The following is a 27,323-nucleotide window of genomic DNA, read 5'->3' as shown; positions in this document are numbered from 1 at the left end:
TCCTAGCAATCATTTTTATAGTCAGGTCTGTCTCTTCAGTGCATGGACTATTTAAAGTCTTCTTCTCTTTCCGTAAGTCTACTGTCATGCTACATTTTCTGCCATTCTCTGAATGTACCTATTACTTTTCAGAGGGAATATAAATCAAGGAGGACATTTCTCAACTTTCTAACTTCCTCTGACTCAAAAAAAACACGAAACTTCAAACTCTATGTTGGTTAACTTTATGTGTCAGCTTGGCTACCTTATGGTGTCCAGTTGTTTGCTCAAACATTACCCTAGCTGTTACTGTGGGGTTATTTTGTTGATGGGATTGACATCTACAAGAAGTTGACTCTAAGTAAAGAGGTGGCCCTCAGCAATGTGGGTGGGCCTCATCCAGTAAGCTGGAAGTCCTAACAGTGAGATCTGAATGTTTCAAGCATCAGAAGGAATGCTATCTTAAGACTCCGCCCTCCACTCTATCCTGACCTCCCTAGGGACTCAGACCGAGACATCAGCATCATTCTTTCTGGAGTTTCCAGTCTCTGGCCTCCATATGAATTCAGACTCGCCAGCCTCCATAGTCACACGAGCCAAATCCTTATAATAAATCTCATTTTATATATATTTTCCTATAGCCTGTCTGGTCTGTTTCTCTAGAGAACCTGACTAATATGGACCCTATAAAGCACTCTTCTTGCCTCCTTTCTCATCTTTGTTAGGCTTACCTTACTTATTATCCCATCTTCTCATATCACATCAAGATTCTTATTCCATCTCTTATATTTCTCTTTTGAATTCTAAACTCAACATACCTTTATTGGATTATTCACCACCTTTCTCTCATTATAAAATAAAGCCTCCATTTATTCATTGTATACTCCAGCTGCTCTCCTTTATCTCTCCTATTTTCACAAAGGCAATTGTATTTGCTTTTCCTAATTCCTCTCTTATCAATTTCTTACTAAGTTCACTGAAATCTTGCTTGTATCTTATATTATGTACTGATACTTTACTCACTATGATCATGAAGATGCTTCCTGTTGCTAAATTCAGTGATCACTCTCAGACCTTATTTAATATGACCTTATATTAGTCAGCTCAAGGGGTGCTGATGCAAAAATCTGCTGGCTTTTATAAAGGGTATTTATTTGGGGTAAGAGCTTACAGTTACCAGGCCATAAAGCATAAGTTACTTCCCTCACCAAAGTCTCTTGCCACGTGTTGGAACAAGATGGTTGCCAACATCTGCAAGTGTTCCGACTTCCTGGGTTCCTCTCTTCCCAGGGCTTGCCTCTCTCCAGACTCAGTTGCTTTGTTATGTTATCTCCACAAGACCAGATGTAGACTTTTAGGCCAATGGCTTATTTCTCTTCCAGGGGCCTTCTCTCTTTCCTCACAACCAAGCTCCTCTGTGGGCTTACTTCCATGGGCTCCAGCTCAAAACTCCCACCTCCCTTCTCTGTAGTGCAGTTTCTCTGTGAGCCCCCACCCACCAATGGAGTGGGAGCTCCACATCCTAATGACATGGCCCATTCCAAGCCTTAATCATTATTTAATCAAGTAGAATCCTCTGAATCCAATAACCTCTAATATGCCCAGAGCAAAAGACCAGTTTACAAACATAATCCAGTATTACTTTTGGAATTCATCAATAATATCAATCTGCTACTTGACCTCACTGAAGCATTTTTCACCATCAGCATCCTTCCTTCTCATATTTCATTAAATCTATTCCTCTAGTTTGCCCATAGCTTTCTCACCTTCCATCTTGGTGTCCTTCACAGATTCCTTTCCCTGCCTTTCAAATATCAGGGTTCTTGGGACCCAAACATGCACTTTCTTATTTATTGGCACTATACGCTCCATGGGTGATGCCATTAAGTTATTTTATTCACTATTGAAACTACTCACAAACACACTACTAGATATCTTTCTGAATTTCTGATCTATAAAATCAACTGTCTAGTAGATGTCTCCACTTGAATATTTACCAGGAATCTCATATAGTCAACATTTCCAAAATTGACCTCATCATTTTATCCCGAAACTTGTGTAGACTTTTCTCCCTAAATGTCTCTCAAATCTGTCCCCTCTCCTCCAAATGCACTGCCTTTCCCCTTATTCTAACCTTAGTCAGAACATTTGGAACCACAATTGCTTAATGCATATCCCTTCTTCCATGTCCTATGCCAGTATATTCATTTCACTGCATTTAAAATTATCTTTCCAAAACCCAGATCTAATCATGTCTCTTCTTGGGTTCAGTAATTCTAATATAGCCCTTTTTGTCCTTGGGATAAACCTTAGGTGTAGCCCTGCTTATCATTGCACCTGCTTAGATCACAACTCCCTACCTCACACCTCACTTTCTAGCCATCAACTTCTGTTGTTTCTTCAATGACATTATACTATTGATCACAAGCATTTGCACATACGGCTTTCTTTGCTTGAAGTATTCTGTTCAGGGAGCAAGAAAAAAAAAATAATGAAACAAAGTGAACACAGTCTAAGAGATTATGTGACACCATCAAGCAAACCAATATATGTATTATGGGAGTCTCAGAAGGAGAAGAGAGAAATGGACAGAAAGAATAGTTGAGGAAATAGTAGCTGAAAGCTGCCCAAAATTAATGAAAAACATGAATATTCACATCCAAGAAGCTCAATGAATTCCAAACAGTATAAACTCAAAGATATCTATACTCAGATGTATTATAATCAAACTGTTGAATGCCAAACACGAGAGAATTCTGAAAGACATAAGAGAAAAGCATTGCATCATGTATAAGGAAGCTTCAATAAGTTTAAGTGGAGATAAGAGGCATACTTAAAGTTCTGAAACAAAGAAATTGTCAATTGAGAATTCTATATTTGCCGAAACTGTCTTTTGAAAGTGAGAGAGGGTTTAAGATCTTCCAAAATGAAAACTGAAAGGCATTAATTACCAATAGGCTGACCATGCAAGAAATTCTAAAGAAAGTTCTTCAGGTTCAAAGGAAAGGACACTAGACAATAGATGGAAGCTACATGAAGAAATAAATATCTCTGGTAAAGGTAATGGCATGGGTAGCTATAAGTCCAAGTATTATTGTATTTTGGGTTTATAACTTCATTTTTTACTCCTTACAAGATCTAAAATGAAAATGCATAAAAAGCCATGCTATATCTATAGTTTTGGACTAATTGCATTTCATCTGCCATTCCAGTCAGACATTTTTGTAGTTAGAGTAAAGTTTGTTAATATTTTCTCACGTGAAGAAAGATACTTGTGTTTTTCTACCAGCATATTCGTGTATAAAGCTATATAGCTTTTATAAAGCTTTCGGTTTCACAATTCATTACAGCTAGTTTCTTCTAAAATAATATTTTCAGCTCACTGTTGGGGGATGGAGCATATCTTCCAATGGGCATATTTAAGGGCTGTGCATAGATTAAGTTATGCCTTCTGGGAAACGGACTTTGGCCCAGTGGTTAGGGCGTCCGTCTACCACATGGGAGGCCCACGGTTCAAACCCCGGGCCTCCTTGACCCGTGTGGAGCTGGCCCATGCGCAGTGCTGATGCGCGCAAGGAGTGCCGTGCCACGCAGGGGTGTCCCCCGCGTAGGGGAGCCCCACGCGCAAGGAGTGCACCCATAAGGAGAGCCGCCCAGCGTGAAAGAAAGAGCAGCCTGCCCAGGAATGGCGCCGCCCACACTTCCCGTGCCGCTGACGACAACAGAAGCGGACAAAGAAACAAGACGCAGCAAAAAGACACAGAAAACAGACAACCGGGGGAGGGGAGGGGAATTAAATAAATAAAAATAAATCTTTAAAAAAAAAAAAAAAGTTATGCCTTCTGAGGTTGGGTAAGATTTCAAGTTTCACGAGACTTATCTCAAATTCCATTAGACTAGTGAGCTTTTTCCTTGACTTTGTAAGTTGGATTCAAAGGTTTCTAAAAGAAAAATTAATGCATATTGTAAATAACTTCCACTCTAAATATAAGCATCAACTTGCACTTTAGAATATGGACCGATGAGTTGAAACAGCTTTTGCACTCTCACTGTGTTAATTAAAAACCCAGAAGGTTATATTTGAAGTTATTTATCTTCAATTGTTTTATGAGTTTAGTAAATTCTCCAGTGTTGCTAAGGTAAGCAATTTAAATTTTTAGGTACAAAATAATTTTCAAATCCTTACATGCAAATAACCAATTTTCTTCTTAATTAGTCTCAGAGCGACTACTGGATATGTGACTCCATTCAAGGCATTGCCTCTTTCAATTCAGTTGTCAAAAGTAATCTCTCAGTGTCCATAAAGCAAGCCTTCACCATATCAGATAGCAAAGCAAAATGAGCAAAGAATCACTCGACAAAAAATGGTTCCTAAAATAAATGGTTTCTTTTAAAACTAATCCTGTTCCTTTACTTTATTACCAATTCAGAATTACGTTTCCCACATGGACTAGGTGAAAAGTTCTTTGCCTCCCATTGCCAGGGAAACCAGAAGCAGGATTTCTTCCTTTTGGGATTGTTATGAAATAATGGGCAGACTCATAGCAGAACACGGTTAGAGTCAAACCCACCAGGTTTCCGGGCACAGTGGAGGCAGAAGCTGCTCCTGCAGAATCAAAAAAAGCTTCGGGAAGGGGAACTAAAAACCCAGGGGATTGGGTGGCGCTTCCTCTGGTGAAGGTACGGGTGAAGCTGGCTTTTCTGGATATAAATAAATGCTACAGTGAAGCCACCTCCTCCGCTGGGACTGGGAGACCCAGGGGAGTCAGGGAGGGGCTGGGCGTGGGCTGGGTGAGTTCTGCTGAGTGTTTTCCTGCAAGAGGCAGGGTGAGGGTTGTACCGCAGTGGAGGAGTGAGTTAGGTGACGGGGAGAGAGTAAAGTGAGCAATCGAGAGCAGTATACATTTTTTTCAAAAGCACACAAGGGTTGACATTGTTTTCAAGCACACAGAACAAAGCTGAGGATTAAGAAGAGATGAAAGATGCCTGGGTCACCTCCCAGCAGGGCCTCTAGACTTGCTGCCTTCCAGTCTGTTCTCCCCGTGCTCGTGTTCCAGCTTTTAAAGCAGAAAATCTAACCTTGTTTGTTTTGAGGAGCAGAGATCCTGCAGCTAAGGTGCCTAACACAGTATCTGGAACATAGGGGAGGCAAATGCTTGTTAAACCTGCTGACACGTCCACCTCAGGGGGACAAGCACAGATAAGACTTCCAGGCGCAGTCCGGCCTCTTTCTCCAGCCTCAGGCCCAGAACTTGCCTGTTCTGTACTTAGGGCGGACCTGCGGCTCCTCCCGTGCCTGGCCATGCCTCGGGACCCTTGCCCGTACTATCTTGTTTTGGGATGCCTTCTTCATTGTACTCCTCCTCATGCTTTAAGGGCCCACTCAACGGTCAACATCTCTGTCACACATTCCCTGACTTCCTCCCCCTATTCATTTTTTAACACCCCGCACCGACCTTCATTACAGAGTCTGCCGGAGAGTTTTGTTGTACTTTGCTTTTATAAAAGGGAAACAGTCTTTTTAGTCTAGAATGTTTTAGGTTTACAGGAAACTTGTGAATTGGTACAGACAAGGTTAATTTTACCTGAACCCTGTGATCCTGGAAAATCCATTTCAATTAAGAAATGGCCTACTGGATGGAACGTGGGAGAGTGTGGGCTATGATGTGGACCATTGACCATGAGGTGCAACGGTGCTCAGAGATGTATTCACCAAATGCGATGAATGTCTCGTGATGATGGAGGAGATTGTTGCTATGGGGGAAGGTGTGGGGGGAAGGGGGAGGAGGGTATATGGGGACCTCATATTTTCTGAATGTAATAAAAAAAAATAAAAAATAAAAAGAAATCCCCCACCCCTGCTGTTACTGCCCAAGACGACCATCGCTTCTCCTTAGCTTAATTACATTTTAGACAGACTTCTTCCTGACCCTGGGCCCTGACTTCCCTCACCTCCGTGCATCCAGATAGAATCCCCCTGGCTTCCGCAGTCTCTCGGGTGGTAACTCCGTGTGTAATGGACACACCCCATTGCTCGACCTGCCCGAGGAGTTGAGCCCTCTCTCCTCCTTACTGTGACAGCACAACAGAAGGAGTTTCCATGTATTCCCCCATTATTAACATCTTACATCATTGCGGAGTGATTCTGTTTGTTTATTTTTGGTTTGTTTTTGTTTTGGCTCTTGAGCTCCAGGCTCAATATATATACTTTCTGTCCCAGTCCTAGGATTAAATATTTCTCCAAGTAGCCCTGATCTCTTTTATTAGAGAATGGTATTAGAAACCAAGATCTGTGACCCCATTGTACTTGTCGCTGTCAGAGTGGACCTGGTTCTAGTTCCTCTCAGCTGACGGAGTAAGGAAACGCGTGTGGATACTAGCTATGTATATGCTCAGATCTGTAAATATTCCCATAGGTAACGCTCTGTGTCTGTATATCAAACTAAATGCGGGTTAATGTGTCTTCACTCTAATTCATTATCACTTGGATTTTTCTAGCCTGTTATTTTTTGCTTGTCTCTAACTTCTCACTCCAACAGTGAGAAACACCACTCACCCAGTCTTCCAGTTCAGTTCCATTATACATGTGTAGTGGTTTCAGAATTGTTAATCCATACCCCCAAGGGACAAACATTATCAACTAGCCTGCAGTGCTTATGTATAGTTCCTTTATCAAATACCTTTAAAAATCCACTCACCTTCAGAGTTACTTAGGTCAGCAACTTTTTCCACCACCCATTTCTGTGACATTGTTTCTTATATTTGTGATACACTTAGATGGTTTTATCTATTTATGAATTCCTTCTGCAGATTTCCCAATCCCCTAAATGATTTTTGTTGTTGTTGCATTGTGTTTTATTTTCCTAGGCTGCTCAAGCAAATACCATAACATAGATTGGCTTAAACAGTGGAAATTTATTAACTTATAGTTTGAGGCTAAAAGAAAGTCCAAATCAAGGCATCATCAAGGCAATGCTTTTTTCCCCAAGGCCAGCCTTTGGGGGCTAGTTGCTGGTGATCCTTTTTTTTTTTGTTTCAGGTTAAACTATGGAAATTTATTTGCTCATGATTTTAAGGCTAAAAGAAAGTCCAAATCAAAGCATCATCAAGGCAATGCTTTCTTCCCAAAGACTGGCATTCTGGAACTAGCTGCTGGTGGTCCTTGGTTCTTAGTTGGTCACATGGCAAAGTACATGGTAGTATTTCACGGTGTCTCTCATCTCTTTCCCGTTCCTGTTGATACCGCTTATTTCCTGTAGCTTTTTCTCTCTGTCTGAATTTCATTCTGCTTATGAAGGACTAAGTAATAGGATTAAGACCTACCCTAATTGGGCTGGGCCACAACTTAACTGAAGTAGCCTCATCAAAAGGTCCAGCTTACAAAGGTTCACACCCATTGTATAAGTGGATAAGATTTAATATTTTTCTGGGATACATACAGCTTCAAACCACCGCAGTTACTGTCCAAAACAAAAATCCTCTCTTCTTTTCTAGCTCTCAGTTTTAAAAAATATGGAACGCTTCATGAATGTGCATGTCATCCTTGCACAGGGCCATGCTAATCTCCTCTGTATTGTTCCAATTTTAGTATATGTACTACTGAAGTGAGCACTGCTGGTGATCCTTGGTTCCTCAGCCACATGGCAAGGCCCATGGCAGTGTCTCCTAGTCTGTTCCTTCTGGGCTCCATTTCAGCTCTTTGCTTCCTGTGGCTTTCTCTCTCTGTGTCTGAATTTTATTCCACATCTCAGATTCCACATCTCAGGATTCCAGTAGTAGGGTTAGGACCCATCTTGACCAAGGTGAGTCATACCTTAATTAGAGTAGGTGCATCAAAAAGTCCTACTTCCAATGGGTTCACACCCAGAGCAATGGATGAATTTAAGAACCTGTTTTTTGGGATACATACAGCTTCAAACCACACACATTCATTAAAGTTCATCTTTGTACTGTAATGTTTAATGGGTTTTGACAAATGCATAATGTCCTGTATCCTCCATTATTGTATCATAGTTTTGCCACCCTAAAACTTTCCCTGCGCTTCACTTTTTCAGCTCTCCTCTAAATCCCTGGTAGCCGTAGATCTGATTACTGTCTCTATAGTTTTGATGTGGTGGTAAGATGTTGGAGAGTAGGAGGGTTTTCTGCTCTTCCAGTTAAATATGTGTTTTAGTGAGCCTGTGTCACGAGGCTGTGACCATCACAAGTGTCTCCAGTGGTATAGTTCTCCAGCCCCTTCCCTTTCTTCCTTTCCTGCCCAAAGCTTTCCCAGTCTCTCTCAGTGAAGCCCTGACCCCTGTTACTTGTATTTTCTCCCTCTTCAGGTAAGTTAGAAAGTGCAGGTAGTCTCTTCCCTCCATCTGGGTCAAGGCTCTGGCAAAGCCTTTTCCCATGAAATGTATGGAGAAGGCTCTGGGCATATTTGACAGTGACCCTCTTCCTCTCCTCTGGCCAGATTCACACTGGGATCATTCTTAGATCTTCCTCATGTGACTCTAGTGGGTTTTCTGGAAATATAGCCCATGTAATTGTGGGCCTCCCTGTTTCAGTTTCCTGGCTGCTAAGACCAACACCACACAATGGACTGCTTACCAACAGGAGTTTATGGGCTCTGGTTTCAGGGGCTGGAAGGCTTGCCTCCTCCTGGGGTTGGTGTCTTCTGACTGGCCAGCAATCCTTGGGGCCTTGGATTTGGTGTCATGTGGAAATGCACAGGGCAGCACCTTCTCCTATCTCTTCCAGGTTCCATCAGCCCTCAGCCCCTGGCTGCTCTTCTGGCTGCTTTCTCACTCTGTGGCATCTCTATAGGGCCTCCCGTCAGAGGAATAAGAGCCACTTGGGTTCAGATGGAGGCACCTTCACTGAAACAACCTTATCAGAATGTCCTATTATAGTGGGTTCAAACCCATAGGAATGCATCAAGATTAATACAATGTTTTACTGGGAACCAATCTCAAAGCCACCATATACCCCCCAAGACTATGGGTCCCAGGAATTTCTCATTCTCAGGCTAGTCCACACTCAGCTCCAGCTAGTTGTCAAAATTACTACATAGGTGTTCCTACACATTTATGGTTCCAGCTGCTTTCCGTTATAACTTACTGTTGCCTTGGCTCTTGTGATTGTTACAGTTCCCTTATACTAAGACAAACTCAGCATGATTTTTCTCTCCTTAAAAATATGATTTTATACACCTACCACACACACATATATATGAGAATCCTGGTTAAGTGCAGCCCATTTTGTACAATGATAGAACTACCAGCTGTTCAGAGGGATATACTAAATCTGAGAAATGAACCTTCTGATATCACTATGTTACTTTATAACATAGACATTAGACCAACTGTTCACATCTATATTACACATTTTGTTTATTTTGTAATTTTAGCATTTCCCTTCATATTTGAAAGATTTCTCAAAGTGCCATCCTGCTGATATCAGACAACTAGATTGTTATGCTCTCTCTGTGTGAGCACGTCTGTTACTCTCTGTGTCAATTGCTTTAATTGCTTTTTTTAAATTTTTTAAATGGTTGACTGTTTTGAGTCCTGAACGAATATTATGCTTCCTATGACTACATCTCAATTCTGATTGCTGCTCTCTGCTCTCTCTGTCACTTCGATTTCTCAGCTTTGCTAGTTTCAGTGTATCTTCATATCAGTCTACTCATCATTCTCCTGAACCAGGTAGAATCTCAGTGACATCTTGCATTCATGTTTGGTTTTCTACACCCAGTTTGCAAAACATGCTGCCTTTGGAAAGCTTTGACTCTAACTATGATATACCTTATGGATATAAACTTGGTCTTTGAGCTTTTAGTTCAGTGTTTTGCTCTCAGGGATGAATGGTCAGTTTATTCCAGAAGAGATTCATCATTTACATGCAGATGACCACCTAAGACTTTAAATGGTGTTGAATTGGAAGTTTTGAACATGGATATCTAGGTGAACACGAGCTACTAGTTTTCCTGTTGCCTTTTGTTTTAGATTAAGTACTACCGAGCATGTCATTTCATAAATATCAACTAAAATATCTAATATTCATGGAGCATTTTCCATTGCACATATTATCTCAATGTATTCTCACAAAATACTTTGAGATCAGTATTTTCTTATCCTAATTTTACAAATGAGGACAGCAAAGCCCAGAGAATGTAAGTTTCTTGTCCAAGTCACCCAGCCAGCAAATGAGGATGCTGGGATTTGAACATGGGCAGTAGCCTTGAAGAACCTGGCAGTCTCAGCTCTACATTCTGCTCCTTGATTTAGAATTATTATTTACTTACGTTAATTAGCTGGTACAAACCTCAAAGTTGATTTAAATTATGTTCCTGTTTTCATTTTTCCCAAATAGAATCTCCCTTATGTATTCTACTGCACCTTATTATTCACTCCTAAGTCCTGATTTATGATTGTTAAAAAGCAATTGACCCTTGATTTTTCTATGTGAAAATGTTTAAAAGAAAAAAAATTGTTATGTCCTCAAGATAATGTGTAAGACATCCCCCAGAAAAGCCCCCTTAGGAACAACTAATAAAAGGAAAAATCCCCCTTGCTTGGAACTCTGGAGGACGAGAGAGACTGAAGAAGGGCTCAGCAAATGCTGAATGAAGCAAAAGAAAAAAAATCAAGAAAGAAGGCAGGAGACCTGCAACTCGGACCTGCCAGTCCAGACCCCTCACCCTTGCTCAGACCTGTGCAGCTTAAGAGAGGAAACAGAGGATATGGAAGCAGACGATGTATGTGCAATTGAAGGGAAGTTGGTATCTTTTCTTTTTTTTCCAGATTTTGTTTATTTCCCCCCAAATCCCTTGTTGTCTGCTGTCTGTGTCCGTTCACTGTGTGTTCTTCTGGGTCTGCTTGTCTTCTCTTTAGGCAGCACCAGGAACCAGTCCTGGGACCTTCTGGAGAGGAGAGAGGCTCTCAAACTCTTGAGCCACCTCACTCCCTGGTCTGCTGTGTCTCTTATTGTCTCTCCTCTGTGTCTCTTTTGTTGTGTCATCTTGCTGTGCCAGTTCTCCGCTCAGGCCAGCTTGCCATTCCTATGTGGGCTAGCACTCTGTGTGGGCCAGCTTGCCTTTACCAGGAGGCCCTGGAAATCAAACCCTAGACCTCCCTTATGGGAGACAGGAGCCCATCACTTGAGCCACATCTGCTTCCTGGTATCTTTTCAAAATAGTAGGTTGTGTAATACAAACTCTAATGTAACTACAAAGAAAGTATTCAAAAAATATACAGAAATGGAAATGAGATAGTGATCAATCAGTTGCAGCACAAAAGATCAACTATATACAAAAGGAGCTTTCAATAAAGGAAAAGAGAGAAAAAATATATGGCATATAAAAACAAAGGACAAATTGACTGAAGTAAGTCTGACCTGTACTGTAATAACACTAATGTTAGTGGATTAAACTCCTCAATCAAAAGACACAGATTGGCAGAATAAATGAATAAAAAGCATGATTCAACTATATGTTATTTACGAAAGACTCAGCTTAGACCCAAAGACACAAATTGGTTGAAAGTGAAAGGACTGAAAAAAGATAATCCATGCCAATAGTAGTATAGCTGAGGTAGGTATACTAATATCAGACAAAACAGATTAAGTCAAAAGCTGTAATGAGACAAAGAAGAGCATTATATATTAATAAAAGAGTCAATCCCCCAAGAAGAAATAACAATCATAAATATTTTTCCAGCTATCTATAGTACTCCAGGATACATGAGGCAAACACTGGCAAAACTGAAGAGAAAATAGATACCTCTACAATAATAGTTGGAGATCAATACATCCTTTCATCAATGGATAGAACATCTAGATCAATAAGGAAATAGAGAACATGAATAATATGATAAGTTAATTTTACTAGACTTAGCAGACATATACAGAACACTAGATCCCAAAAGAGCAGAATATATATTCTTCTCAAGTGTACAGGGATCTGTGGATAGATCACATATAATCACAAAACCAGTCTCAGTAAATTTAAAAAGATTAAAATTATTCAACGCATCATCTCTGTCCACAATGGAATGAAGTTGAAAATCAATTAACAGAGAATTGGAAAATCCATAAATATATGGAAGTTAACACACTCTTCAAAGACATAACTATACATCTGGAGGAACAAGAAAAATAACAGGAAACCAAACCCAAAGAGAGCAGAAGGAAGGAAATTATAAAGATTAGAGCAAAGATAAATAAGATGGACAATACAAAAAAAAAAAAGAATAAAAAGAACAAAAGTTGGCCCTTCGAAAAGATAATAAAACTGACAAACCTTTAACTAGACTGCCAAAAAAAAGAGGATGCAAATAATTAAAATAAAAAATGAAAGGGGAACATTACTACTGACTCCACAGAAATAAAGGATTCATAGGAAGATGCTATGAACAACTGTTTGCCAAGAAATTAGACAACCTAGATGAAACAGAAAAGTTCCTAGAAAGACAGAAACAATCTACACTGATTGTAGAAGAAATAAAAGACCCCAATAGACCAATTACAACTAAGAGTTTGAATCAGTCATCAAAAACATCCTAACAAAGAAAAGTCCAGAACCAGATGGCTTCACAGGTGAATTCTACCCAACATTCCAAGAAGAATAACACCAGTACTACTTGAACTCTCCCAAAAATTAGAGGAGGAAGGAACATTTCCCAACTCATTGTATAGACCAGCATTATCCTAACACCAAAGTCAGATAAAGATACCACAGGAAAAGAAAATTACAGACCAATATCTCTTGTGACTATAGATACAAAAATCCTCAATAAAATGCTAGCAAACTGAATCCAACACATTAAAAGAATTATACACCATGATCAAGTGGGATTTATCTCTGGTATGTAAGGGTTGCTTAATGTAAGAAAGTCAACTAATGTAATGTATCACATTAACAGGATGAAGAGGGGAAAAAACATTATTTTCTCAGTTGATGTGGCTCAAGTGGTAAGGCCTCCATCTACCATATGGGAGGACCCGGGTTCGATCCCTGGGGCCTCCTGGTGAAAAGAAGATAAAGCGTGCCTGCATGGCGAGCCAGTGCACATGCGGTGAACCAAGTGCCCATGCAGTGAGCCAAGTGCCTACATGGCAAGTTGTGTGCCCACATGGTTTTATTTCTTCTTTTCCAGTCTGAAAGTCTTTTATTTCTTTCTCTTGCATAATTGCTTTGGTAAGAATGTCCAGCATAATATTGAGTGCCCGCTGTCACTATTGTTATTCAACATTATGCTGGACATTCTAGAGCAATTATACAAGAGAAAGAAATAAAAGACTTTCAGACTGGAAAAGAAGAAATAAAACTATGCTTATTTTACAAGGTCATGACTCCATCAGAAGTCATGAAAATTTTAAAACAAAACTGCCAGAGATATTAAACAAATTCAGCAATGTGGCTGGATACAAGATGAACAGGCAAAAATCAGTAATGTTTCTGTATACTAGTAATGAACAAACTGAGGATGAAATTAAGAAAAAAATTCCATTTGCAATTGTAACTAAGAGAATACCTAGGAATAAGTTTAACCAGAGATGGACTTATACATGGAAAACTACAAAACATTGCTGAAAGGAAGACCTAAATAAATGGAAGGACATTCCATGCTCATGGATTGGAAAACTAAATATTGCCAGCATATCAGCTCTACTCAAAACAATTTACAGATTCAGTGTAATCCCAGTCAAAGTTCCAACAGCCTTCTTTGCAGAAATGGAAAAGCCAGTCACCAAATTTATATGGAATGGGTAAGGGTCCCCAAATAACCAAAACTATCTTTGAAAGGAACAAAGTTGGAGGACACACAGTCCTGATTTTAAAACTTTACCACAAAGATACAATGATCAAAGCATCATGGTACTGGTACAATAACAGTGTATAGACCAATGGAATAGAAATAGACCATATGTCTATGGTCAACTGACTTTTAAAAAGGCTACCAAGCCTACTCAATTGGGAAAGAGTAGTTTATTCAACAAGTGAATCTAGGAAAACTGGATGGCTATATGCAAAAGAAAGAAGAGATCCCCTATCTCACACCATAGACAAAAATAAACTCTAAATGGATCCAAGACCTAAATATAAGAACCATAGGTATAATACTCCAAAAAAAAACATAAGAGCATCTTCAGGACATTATGTTAGGCAGTGGCTTCTTAGACATTATACCAAAAGCATGAATAACAAAAGAAAGCATAGATAAATGAGACCTAATCAAAATAAAACCTTATGCCCATCAAGTGACTTGATGTAAGTTACAAGACAGCATACAGAATGGGAGGCAATATTTGAAAATCACACTGATATGATAAGAATTTAACTTCCAGAATCTATAAAGAAATCCTCCAAATCAACAATAGAAAGACAAACAATGGTTAGAAGACTTGAATAGACCTTCCTTCAAAGGAGAAAAAAAGATACGCAAATAGCCAAAAAGCACATAAAACAATGCTCAGCATCATTAGCAATTAGGGAAATGCAAATCAAAACCTCAATGAGATATCACTTCACACCCACTAGGATGGTTACTCATTTTTTAAAAAGTGTTGGAGATGATATGAAGAAACAGGAATACTCAGTCATTGTTGGGAATGTAAAATTGTGCAGACACCATGGGAAGCAGTTTGGCAGTTCCTCAGGAAGTTAAGTACAGGAATACCATATGTCCTGACAATCCCTCTCCTAGGTATATACTCAAAATAATTGAAAGCAGGTACTCAAAAAGATATCGGCATTATTCACAATTGCCAAAAGATGGAAGCAATCCATCTACAGAATTATGGATAAGCAAAATGTGATATATGCATATGATGGGCTATTATGCAGCCATGAGAAAAAACAAATTCCTGTTACATGGGTGAACCTTGAAGACATCATATTGAGTAGAATAAGCAAGACACAAAAGGACAAATATTGTATGACCTCACTGATGTGAAATAATTAAGAGAAGCAAATTCATAGAGTAATACATTAGTATACAGTTTACTAGAATCTGGGGAGGCATAAGGAATGGGGAATTAAAGCTTAGTTGGTACAGAATGCAGTTAACACCATTGAATAATATATTTGAATGTGATTATAGGGAATTTTAAGTTGTATATATGTTACTAAAAAATTTTTTTTAATTACAAAGCCAGATGCTTACTTCTTTCATACTGTTTCCTTGAAAGGGTTTAAATAGACACTCCCACTATTGAGAAATTAGACTGACCTCAAAAATGCCTAAATACAATAATGCTCTTTTTCATTTGGCCTTGTTGGAGAATAAAATGTTCTGCATGTATGGTTCTTCCACATGACTAATCTTAACCCTTTTAAATACCAATCCTAAAAAAAATGTGTAATTTTTAAAATTATTTCTAAAATGACCACTTCCCTGACTTCTTAAACAGAGAATAACAAATCCAACAGAATATTTCCTTTCTGACACGGAATTATCACGATAAATGCCTGTTATTTTACCATTTTGTAACTTACGTCTGCCTACATTTTAGCTTTTCTCTTTTCTTGATGCCATATCACCAGCTGTCATTTTTCTACTTTAAGTGGACTTCCTTCTAAAAGTCTTCTCCCATATATCACCAATCCTTGCTCCATCGAGTATGCTATGTGTTGGGAAACTAAATAATCACAATTGTTAAACATGCACCCATGATAGGAATAAAAAATACAGATTTTAGTGAGATGTTTTAGTCATTATTTTCTTGCTTAGGGGCATTTTTCTATCCCTTCAAAATTGTGGGATGTAAATTAGGTGAGGCTGAGACTGCTAGTAATTGAGACTTTAGATAAGGGATATATTATAGAGTTTTGAAAATACATTGTAAATACAGAGCACTTTGCTCTAAAGACCTCAAGCCTCTTTTTACCATGATTTTATCAACTTTTTCAAGAAATGTTGTCAAAAGCAAATTATGCCAGGTAAAATACCTTTTGCTTTTAAGGGATATTGATAATTCTGTGTCTTCAGGGTTGGGAGTGAAGTAATGCCATGAAAGCGTGAGCTCAACAAAGCTGCACTAGATTCATGTAGTAATATTTGTTTAGAGACAGAGTCATATTTCTCAGATTGTTCATGGCTTGGATATCCAAACAAAAATTAGACTGGAATTTCATGGTAGGTTTGTTATTGAGCTTTACTTAGCTGTGTGGGAGAAGCGAAGAATACGTGTACAAGAAGATTAATTAGTGACTATTTTGCTGAGAAGTGTAATGTGTTTGAGCCATCTGGTGGGCCATTATTGGGAAGACAGTCTTGATGGATTGCTCGTTAAACTCTTCTAACACTTTGTTCCACAACTGTCAGTGGTTCTCCAGATTCTTATTAGACTAAGGTTGTGCCAAGACTTAGAAGCAGTGGGATCATGGAGAAGTGTGGCTCCATCATCATCAATAACAATAAACAAGTCAACCTTGAGAACCTTGCCCTAAGCCCACGTTAAAATATCTTGCTGGCATTTATGACCTTAATTGCACTATTATCTTTTCACCCTAACTTCTTTTCCTTTTGTCGAAGAATTTTATCCTATTCTGTAGCCATGTTCTCTGGAGGTCCTGTGATGGAATTTTTATCTTCTACAATTGCAATCTATCTAGGTTACTGTTGGTCCAAAGTTTTCAATATCATTTTATAGGCATTAGTTGGAAGTTCAGAACTCTGAAATATTAAGTCAAATGCTGTGATTTGATCTGTACATCAAAAGTGTGTGTGTGTGTGTGTGTATATATATATATATATATCTTCAAAAAATGCAATTTACAAAAATGATGGGGGTGGGGGGTGGAGAGTGGATTATGTGGGAACCACTTATGTTTTTTAATGTAATGTTCTTTGTGATCTATTAACTTTAATAAAAAAGTGTTAATAAAATAAAATATATGTGAATCAATGTAGCAACTCAATTTTTATGTTATCAATATCCCTACAAACATATTTCTACTGAATTCCAGCCATGTTGCATAATTTTCAAAACACATTTTCTGTTATCATAAAACTATTAGAGGAGTGGTAAAATGAGAATGTAAATAGTCAAATCAAATGAATATTTGAGTATTGTACCTCAAAATAGGAGGTTGGAGATTATTAGCTAAGTCAGTCTTGTTCATCAGCAAGCATTTACTAAGGCCTACTTGTGGTGTTGCTGTATGAAGGAAAACCTGCTGCTTAGACCTGACTTAGTCCTATTGAAATGGGTGATCTGTCCTACAGTTAGTCTCTAATGGGATGCAGTGAGGCAATAGCGTTCTCACGTTGATTTACTTCTTCTTTTCTGCAGTCTCTCTATACTTGCTTTCACTGTATTTTAAAATCCTCATCAACAGTTTAACCCCTGACTGCTTTTGGTTTTTTCCTTTGTTTTATTCAACTCACACTCTTTTCTATGCTTATCTTTTAGACCATCTTTCTCTGTACTCTGCAGACTTCATCATGTGCTGTAACTTGGTTTTCCTTTCTGGAAATTCATGATAATCAAGTGTTCTTAGGCCACAGACAGCTGAGAATAAAAAGAATAAATATCTCCATAACAAGATAGGTGAGCATCTCACCTTGCAATCCTGCACTGGACGGGTGTTGCTCTGCCCAGTCCTAGCTGAAAGGAGTGTTCAGAGACTCAAAACTTGACCAAGGCGTTAAGCACCTGCTGATGGTTAGGGCCACTTGTCCTCCTAAATTTTCTGACCATCTTAATTTTACAGCCAATCTAAAAGGAAGTGGGCAGATACAGACAGCTCTGTTTAGGACTGTCGGCATCCATCATTCAGCCTGGTTTTAGGCACATTCACACAAGTGGCTTCCCTGAAAGTACTTTGGAGAAAAGCAAAAATCATTGAGTGTATAAATAATGAAGACACAATAACTGTCATATACTGAGTGTCTACTATGCATGTTTTAGTCTCCTTGGCTGCTCAAGCAAATACTGGGCTGGTTCAGCTTCAACAACAGGAATTTATTTGCTCATGGGTTTCAGAATAAGGAAAAGTCCAATCGAAGTGTCACCAAGACGATGCTTTTCCCCCAAAGAATCTGGTGCTCTGGGACTGGCTGCTGGCAATCCTTGGTCCTTAGCTTGTTACACGCAAGGCACATGGCGGCATCTCCTGGTCTTGCTCTTCTCTTCTGTGTTCCGTTGATGTTCAGCCTCTGGCTGCGCCCTCTGTGACTCTCTCTCTGTATCTGCCTGAATTCCATTCTTCCATAAAAATGACTCCAATAATAGGACTAAGCACTCATCCTGATTGAGGTGGGCCATGCCCTGCCTGAAAGTAAGGCCCTGCTTGCCATGGGATCACACCTGCAGGAATGGATTAGGTTTAAGAGCATGTTTTTCTGGGCTCCATGCAGCTCTGACCATACAATGCACCATACACTACACCAACCCTTTATGTATATTCTTATTTCATTCTCACACCACCTTGCAAGATGGACTATTCCCTTCTCTTAATAGAAGAAGAAGCATGAAGAATCTAAGTAACAAAAGCTAGCATGAGTCTCCAAAATTTTTGTTCTTCCAGGGACATGGCAGAGAGGATGATCAGCAGTTGTTCTTTATTATTGGCAAGAACAATACACTGCGAGGCAGAGGTAGAGCACGTCCCTTATTAAAATATTTGCAAAATGCTAGAGACTAATCACAATGGACATCATAGTACCCCATGACTGATAAAAATGTGACAAATAATTTATTGATCAACACAGATACATGAGTAGGGAATGGGAAGAGGCTGTTGTGCTTGCCCGTGCTATAGCAAGTTGCTTAGTGACTCAACGGCTACTCAAGTTTGAAAGCTCTCCATGGCTGATGGCTGGTGGTGTAGACAAATCCACATAGTCCTGGAGCTGCTATAAGGTGCCTAGAGTTAAAGAGTTTATTAAAGAGTAGTAAATCCATAAATAAATAGCTTATAAAGAGGCACAAGCAGATAAGTAAACCTAAGTCTTTTTTTTGTATTTTTTGTACACATATGGGTTGATGTCAGACTAGAAAATACTTTCATTGTTCCATATTTTCCTAGACTTCAAGTTAACAAATCTTATGTTGCCCCTTCACAAATGCAGTGGAAACTCTAATGACCAAATGTTACTAACCTTTTGTTGGAAGAAATTGTTTGAGTATTATAGTATCATGTTCCAATTGTTTTCCAGCCTATAGGGAAAATAAAATTTTTAATTATTGAATAAGCCTCTTCATGATTCCTCTCTGGGATACTGAAAAAACTAGAGTAGTCTGGGTGGTCTCATAGCTGCAGGCTCAGTGCAGCCCAGATGGTCCTAGATGCCTCAGCATTCCCTGCGTAAGATCCATCTGTGCCACTAGACAAGGCTCTGCTACTGTTAGAGACCCCTGATATTGGCCAGGAGGGTGGTGCAAGTGAAAAACACTTGACAAAGCTTAAAGGGTTATGTATGTTATATAAATGCCAGATAAACGTGTCTGTGGAGAACATTAGCATGTAGCAAGACTGTACCGTCTGTAAAAGAAGAGAATTGGATTCTACAATTTTAAGATAGCCTTCCAGCTGGTCCTCACAGGTCAGGGCTGTCACTGCACAGTCACTGATTAGGCACCACAAATGTCCTAGGATCTTGTGTAAAAGCTGAACAAAAGGAGGGGATAATACAGAGCAAGGCTTTCCAGGTGCCAAAATTCAGTTGCAAACAGTGTGCTTAACGGGAACCAGACAGAGGGCTCTACTCCTGCGTATCAGCGATGAAAGTTAAATAAAAGCTCGTATTTGTTCTTTTTTGTTTCCCTGAAACAGTGGAGGCGCTGCACTTGGGAACGTTAATGGCCGCCCATGGCTATTTCTTTCCAATCTCTGATCACGTCCTCACGCTAAAGGATGATGGCACCTTTTACCGGTTTCAAGTAAGTTTAATAAAAAATTCTTAATAGTAAAATTAAAGGCAGTGTTTTGTTCATTTTTTTCTTTTTTTTTAACAGAACTTTGGAAAATCATAACCTAAATTACTTCCACTCAGGCTAGGTAGAAACTGAAGTGTTAAGACAGAAAAGCAATAAACTCAGAAAAAGAATGAACTCTTAAAGATGATTTGCGGAAAGCTGAATAGTATGATGATTAAAGTTATATTTTAGATAAAAAGCTTAAGGGAAATTCAAAAATGAATTTAATGGAAGGTGGGAGAGTCTTCATCTCTAATTGCGTTTAGCTCTTAGGGAACAGATTGAGAGGCATAACTGCATTTATTACACTCTGGACCCTGTCTATGATACAGAACCATCTTTAGTCCAAGCAGACTCTCAGAGTCTCAGAGGAAGGCTGGAAGCTCCAGGGCAGAATTAGCTAATTTTATCAACTCTAAGGGTTGGTTCCCGAGGCCTTCTACGAGCCCATGATAACCAAACCTGCATAATGCTCCCCGGATGTATATTCATCTGAGATTGAGGACAACTCGGAAAATTTACAGACTGAAAAAAATGGTTCTAGGTTATTTCAAATGAGATGGGCACTGGCGTGGACCCTAATTTTAGTTGTTGTGCTTGCAGTTGATACTTCTGATCACAGCCTTTACATTTCCTTGCAGTATATCCTACATTTCATTGGAATTTAGGATTCATTAATAATGGATTAGTAGATTATAGTTTATAAAGTTTAGGCGCATGTAATGCCAGAGTTCAAACTCTAACTTACTTCCTTCAGGTGTATTTTCTGGAGGAGTCTCCCCATTGTCCAACTTGCAGACATTAGAGCCATCTCCTTACCTGTTCTGAATATTACTACGTGCTCTCTATCTACTAAATAAATGCCTGGATTGTAATTTGGGGACCTAAAAACTTGCTTGGGAAAACTGAGAACAAACTGGGATATACTTGGAAAAATAATGTTCTCGAAGATCATTGTCCTAAAATAAGCTCACTTCCAAATCCTTAGGACCTGTATATCCTGACCCAAATCATCATAGGAAATCTTTGCACTTATAGCTAACAAAGTAGTCTGAAATTTTGATAGTGACCTAAGTACCCAAACAATTAAAATTAGTGAAATTACTTAATTTTAAAAGCCTTTAAAATAATGGCACTTTCGTCTTTATACAGTTAATCTTAAAATAATGATAACTTAAAATAAATTTATTGTTAAGTTAGAGTAACGCATAGTCCTAAAGTCAACCTTTTAATAAATAAGAAGTATCGGTGATTAGAAAATTAACTGTTTATATATGACTAACATTTCTTGATTTTAAAATAGTTACTTATTACTTACAATTAATCTTAATTATATTAGATTATATAGAAAATATAATCTTGTTTTCTTACCAAAACTTTTCATATAGAGACTATCAGTAAACTTTAGGACTAACCAGATTATTTCAAATTCTAAAGGAAAGGGTTTACCTTTTAAATAAAAATATACAAATTTTTATCCATCTTAAAAATTAATATTTACAACTAAAATCGATGTGTAAAAGAACATATTTAAGAGAATCCTTGAATATAGTCTGTTTATCCCTTGAAAATTATTCAATTAAAAAATGTCCTTTAAAATAAGCTAATTTAGACTTGTCCCAATGTTAGTGATGATGACTTAAATTATCAATAATTTTCAACCTTTTAACTACATTCTTACCATTCGCAGAATTAAATTAGTAAGCAGACGAGTGTTAAATGGCTAAGCCATGCTCACTGATCAAAGATGAGCAAAGCTAGCTGGACAATTAGCCACCAGGTAATTTTTTTAAAAACTGCTAGATTTAGGCAGAAGGCCAAGTTCAAATATATGTATCTTTTGAAATTGTGTTCTTTTATAGTAAATATTTTAATGATCCTTCTACATTTCAGTTAGGTTCTAAATATGCCATATTTATAAATATAATAATCCTGAAATTCTAGGAAGTAAGATTTCACAAAAAACAAAAACCCGGAAAAGTCAGCGATAATTGAATTTCTCCTATAAGGTCTACTGAAACATTAAACAGCCTGTATTTGAATAGCTCTCATCATTGAAAACACATTATTATTAAAGGTATTCACTTCCATTTTTTGAGTTGGCTCCAATCAGCAGAAAAGTCCTAATTACAAAGGACTGAAATAGAAGTTCTCATAAGAAGAATTTTTAAAATATCTGAAATAAAATAGGGAAGTTGGAATACCATGTTTGCAATTCCTTCAGTATATGATTAAGATTCTGACCACTGGGGAGCAGATGTAGCTCAAGTGGTTGAGTGCCTGCTTCCCATGTACAAGCTCCTGGGTTTGATCCCCACTACCTCCTAAAAAGAAAAAGAAAAAGATTCCCACCATCACTAGGAGTCTGAAGAAGCTTCAGAGATGAGTTTGATACAAACAGAACTTTTAACTCAATTTCACTGGCATGCGACAGGATGCAAATTTGCCTCAATTTTTTATCATGCAACTTTGGTATCTGCTGTAAACTCAAAATTGCTTAATCATCCTGTTATCTAATTGGAAATGAGACCAAACATGGTTCTTCACTCTGCTTTCATGCCTTTCATTGCATGTATGTGTCAAAGGTTATTGGGAATTTGCTTGACAGTTTTGAATCAGTTTCATTATAGCCAAAGAAACCAGACCCCCCCACAAAAAAACAGAAATTCGTAATTGAAAAGGCAAGTTGAATTAAAAACAGATTTTTTTCAATTCCAACAAACTATACGGGTTTGCTATTCATCTAAATTACCTCTTGTAAGTTTTTCTTTAGAAAAATCATCCAATATTAGTAAAAAATATTGGTTTTCTGACATTTCAACATAATATTACAGGATAAAATAGCTACATTCTTTATTTTTACAGTCAGGAAATCTCACTAAAGTAAATGATAAGAGCAGAAAGAAAAATTGTAAGAATTCAGCGGAGAATATCCCTTCTTGTTTTAAGAGAAGAAAAGTTTATATCTAAGCAGTCTGACTAGAACAGATATTTTAAGATAAATTCACACACACACACACACACACACACACACACTATGAGGCAACCCCAGGGGAATAAGGTACTCCATGAGCAGCATCGTAAAAACATACCCGTGTGAAAGCAAGGTGTTAACTATTTTCATCCTTCTATCATTCCCATAGAACCTTGACCCAATTTAATTTCTAAAAAATCAAATTCTACAAGTTCCATCTCCCATGGAGTTAAGTGGGGTTGGGGTGAGGAGGGTGAACCATAGAAAGCCTTGTTATATCCTATATCTCCTTTTATCTTAAGAAGAAAAAAATCCTGCCATTGATTTTGCTCACATGTGCACAAAAAAACTACTACTTGTAGCTTTCTTAATTACCCTGCAGTAATTCTCAAGAAAGAGTTGAGGTGACATCAAAATATCCTCTAGGTCTTAGACAGTTTGCAAAGCCTCTTCCCTAGAGATGAAGACAGTTCTCCCCACTCGCCTCCGTCTCCTCCTTTAGGCTCACTCTCACAGAGGGTGGAATTATCACAGATTTCTGTTGGTTAATGTAATTGACTAATACACATACCTAGACCTGACACCTGATGTCAGCAGTCAAGTTCCATTGAGTCTCGGCACTGTCATCATCCCTGGATACGAGTTTCCACAGACAGAGTCCAAAAAGGAGATCATGGAACAAGAGGCCAAGCATGTCCAACTAGCAGAGCTAGGGAGTCCCCTAGAAAAATGCAGCTATTGATAAGAACAGGACTGTTCCTAACTGGACCTTTTCTTCGTAGTTGAGTCAAAGAGTTTATGGAATTTTACTGAATCAGAATTCTGCCTATTGTGCATCAAAGAACTCATCTAAGACATTATTAGTTAAAAACATCCTCTGTTTCACGGAGTTTAAGAATTCTGAGCAGCAAGTATTTTTGTGAAGGAATGTTTGTGAAAGTCAGAGGGGAAAAAGTTGCTTTAATCTAGTTGGAAAATGTTGAGAGCTGCGTTACATACGTAGTGGAGCTAGGCAAATGACTTCCAGTTCTCAAGGAAGGACCTTGGCAGTTGGTATTTTGCATCTACTGAAGGCAATCTTGAGATGCATGAGCCATAAGAAAGTACTTGTTTTATTTAAACATATTTTGCCCAAAGTCTTGCAGTATATAGTACTCTTTTCCTCTTCTCTGTGTGTCAATACTTTTTGTGATAATGAAATCAGACCTTTTACCTTCATGTCAATTATGTAAAATCAGAGCAAAAGTATGGTATTAAATAACTGCTGATCTTGAACATAATATTTGGAGGCAGAACAATTGTTCAGCAAATTAAATGTAGGGGAACAAAAAGCATTGCAATTCTCTCTGGGTACTTATCCTGGATTACAAAAGATATATTATTAGCAAACTATTCTACATAATTGCTGAAGATAAAAACAGCTCATGAACCAGAAACTCTGGTAATTCTTTATTTGTCTAACCTGGTTCCACTTCTTTTGGTTTCACAGACACCCTATTTTTGGCCATCAAATTGTTGGGAGCCGGAGAACACAGACTACGGTCAGTGCAAATCTCATTAGTTTATTACTGAAAGCCCAGGATGTCCGGATGAGCATGTACTTGCATTTTTTTTTTGCTTTATTATTGAGAAAAAGGAAACCACACTATTCAGTATGGGACCAGTATTTCTAAGATTAAATTTATGAACGACTTTTTTTAGAATGTCCTTCCCAAAACTGGTGGCATTTTTCATTGGTTTAGTACCCTCTGTAACAATCAGAAAAACTCCTGGAAAGATTAAAGAGCGATAAACAAGCTTTAATATGTTATTTTTAATAGCACCAAGATCTGCTAGAAAGAGTTAAAAAGGACCCAGAGAACCAGTTCAACTTTTCCACCTAGCTGTGGGATTTTTGTTAAAACCATTGACTTCTCAAGAATCTACTTTTTTCTATTATGTGAGATATCTGATGATTCTATGAGCTGAAGGCTGTAGTAAACATCAAGAGGCCAAATTGTAAGCACAAGACAAGGGGATATATGAAAATTGAATCCAGTGACTTAAGGTCAGTGAACTTTGAGTGAATTTAGTTTTGAAGTGATGATTTAAGTTAAGATCTTCAAGAAGAAAGCATGTGCCTCATGAGTACTGTTCTTCTTACCCCTTCCTGCAGGCTATAGTTTTCAAAGACAAGATTGCATGGTTTTAAAATTTCATTTCTACAAATATTTATTGAGAATTTTTTCTCATGCCAAGTGCTGTGGGGCTGGAGATAACAAAGGTGAATCTGACTTTATCTACATATTCATAAACTAGATGAGAATACCAAATTTTGCGGAGGTAGCTACTGTAGTCTCAGGTGAATGTACAGAGGTATGTGGAGAATTCATGGATGTGTAGAGGAATGATAGGTTGATTGATTTGTGGGATTCCAGAATGATTTCCCAAAGAATTCAAGTTCGATTTTTAAGGAGGAGGGGGAAATTTTCAGGAGGCTGCTGGGAAGGTCTTTGAGGCAGAGGGGCCAGCACAGCCAAAGGCAGTGAGAGGCTTTGCCATGCTTTGGCTCTCTTTTGTATTGCTCCTGGAGGGACTCTTATGTAAGAAAACCTTAGGCCCAGAGACTGTGTCCCTCATGTTTGTCATTGCAAGAACTGAAATTTTGTAGGTCATTCAGGAGTGGTCAGTGGCTAATCACAGTATTCAAACTAGCTTAACTCATCGGGAAAAATTCTAAAAGCCAGACTACCGAGAGAAATAATATAGAAAAAAGGCAATATTGCAATAAACAATACACAATACACAATAGATAATAGACGATAGACAATTCCCTCTGTAATGATAGGAATGCTGATTTCTGCATCCTGACACACATCACATTCCCCAAAACCGGGTCAGTTGGGAAAGAAATTAGAGAAAAACAACTGCTTGTATGTGGATCTGAGTTGGAGAACTTTCCGGTACATTTTGGTCATCTTGGAGTGGATCAGACAGACCTGACCTCAAATACTGTCATAACCAGGTACCATCTGTTTCTTTGGGCAAACAAGTGACATCTCTGAGCCTCAGTTTGCTGACTTTTAAAGAGGAAAAATAATATTGATTTCCTAAAGTTGTTGAAATAATTCAAATTACTATGTCTTAGGAAACTGGTACCACATCTTTCACATACTCACTAAATGGAAATTATTGCTCTGTGCTTATCATTAATGACTCACAGATACATTGCCCCTGTTCTTGTCAAAAAGAAAATTCTTATTCTCAATATTTCTTTCTCTCCATCTTTTGTGTTTTTCACAAATACGTTAGGGTGCAAGCAACCGCAGTTCATTTTTCATCCATTTCTTACAATATACTGATATGTCAGTGATGAGCTTGAAGAAATTCAGTTGTCTCTACAGCAAACCAATTACACAACAGACCTTCATAATGGGTCACATCTCAAAATGATTAATGCTGTTCACATTTTCTTCTTGGTGTCCATTTTGGAGAATGGCATCTGCTAGTTTCCCTCCAAACACCTGGAGTGCCTGTTTGCTAAGTGGAGACTACTAGACACATGTCAGGAATATCAGGAATCTGTATACGTGTGTGTGTGTGTGTGTGTTGCGCTAGACAAACATTCTTGTGTCCAGCTTATTTATATTATATGAAAATGAAGGATAAGAGAATTATTCAACAAAAGGTAATGGGAAAAAACTAGACATGGAGAATTGGCAATGACCTTAGAGACTGCAGGCAGTTATGCCTCACCATCTAGGATTTGTCATGAGGGGGACAAATATATCATAGCAGCAATATGAATTTTCCAGGTTCGAATTTCCTCATGCTGTTTGTTTAAAGCACACTTTAAATACCTGGCCCTCGCTTGTCAAGAAGGTGTTGACGGTTTGATGTAGGTGGACTCTAAGGCCCAACACAGAGTGACTGTTTTGGCTCTCTTTTCTAAGATGACTTTGAGACTGATGGGTGGTTATCACTTGCACACCACTCCTCACTCTTCTCACTCAAATCCTAGCCCTGTTGGATCCTGTATTTATTTAAAATTTTCATATTTTGTTCACTATGGATTTTTGCATTGATTTTGATATTTTTTAAATATTGCATTAAATATTTTTTCTTAATTACCGATTTTTTTTTGGAGTTCCCTTAACTTTCGTCCCTGAGGTAAGTGCATCACTCACTTCACCCCAGGTATAATACAAATGAGATTACATGTAGTTCTTGATGCCATCTTGTAAAACCATTGTGGACAAGGTGGACTGAGTCAAGATTATGGCAACCAGAGTCTAAAAAATGAGGTTAAGGGAAGCGGCTGTGGCTCAATCAGTTGGGCTCCCGTCTACCATATGGGAGGCCCTGGGTTTGCATCCCAGGGCCCCCTTGTGAAGGCAGGCTCGCCCGCATGCTATGGAGAGCCACTGGCCTGCAAATGCCATGGAGAGCTGACTCAGCAAGGTGACGCAACAAAAAGAGAGAC

The 27,323-nt window shown here is 38.4% G+C and overlaps 1 protein-coding gene and 1 non-coding gene across 8 annotated transcripts in view; one reads left to right on the top strand and one right to left on the bottom strand.

Annotated features, from left to right (window-relative positions):
* Window positions 1-27,323, top strand: part of RGS7 (regulator of G protein signaling 7) — a 530,807-nt gene that overhangs the window by 391,582 nt on the left and 111,902 nt on the right. For all 7 annotated transcript variants that reach the window (XM_071207357.1, XM_058309479.2, XM_071207358.1 and 4 more), the window contains 2 exons: window positions 19,745-19,851; window positions 24,351-24,402. In XM_071207357.1, coding sequence (XP_071063458.1) covers window positions 19,745-19,851; window positions 24,351-24,402 — 159 coding nt within the window. The remainder of the gene's footprint in view (window positions 1-19,744; window positions 19,852-24,350; window positions 24,403-27,323) is intronic.
* LOC111762265 (U6 spliceosomal RNA) lies at window positions 7,486-7,591 on the bottom strand. The gene has a single exon (XR_002795425.1). It is a non-coding gene; the product is annotated as a U6 spliceosomal RNA (small nuclear RNA).

The sequence above is a fragment of the Dasypus novemcinctus genome, chromosome 13, assembly GCF_030445035.2.
Source record: "Dasypus novemcinctus isolate mDasNov1 chromosome 13, mDasNov1.1.hap2, whole genome shotgun sequence".
Taxonomy (NCBI): Eukaryota; Metazoa; Chordata; class Mammalia; order Cingulata; family Dasypodidae; genus Dasypus; species Dasypus novemcinctus.
Note: the sequence above shows the minus strand (reverse complement) of the source record. Positions and strands in the feature narration are given on the sequence as shown.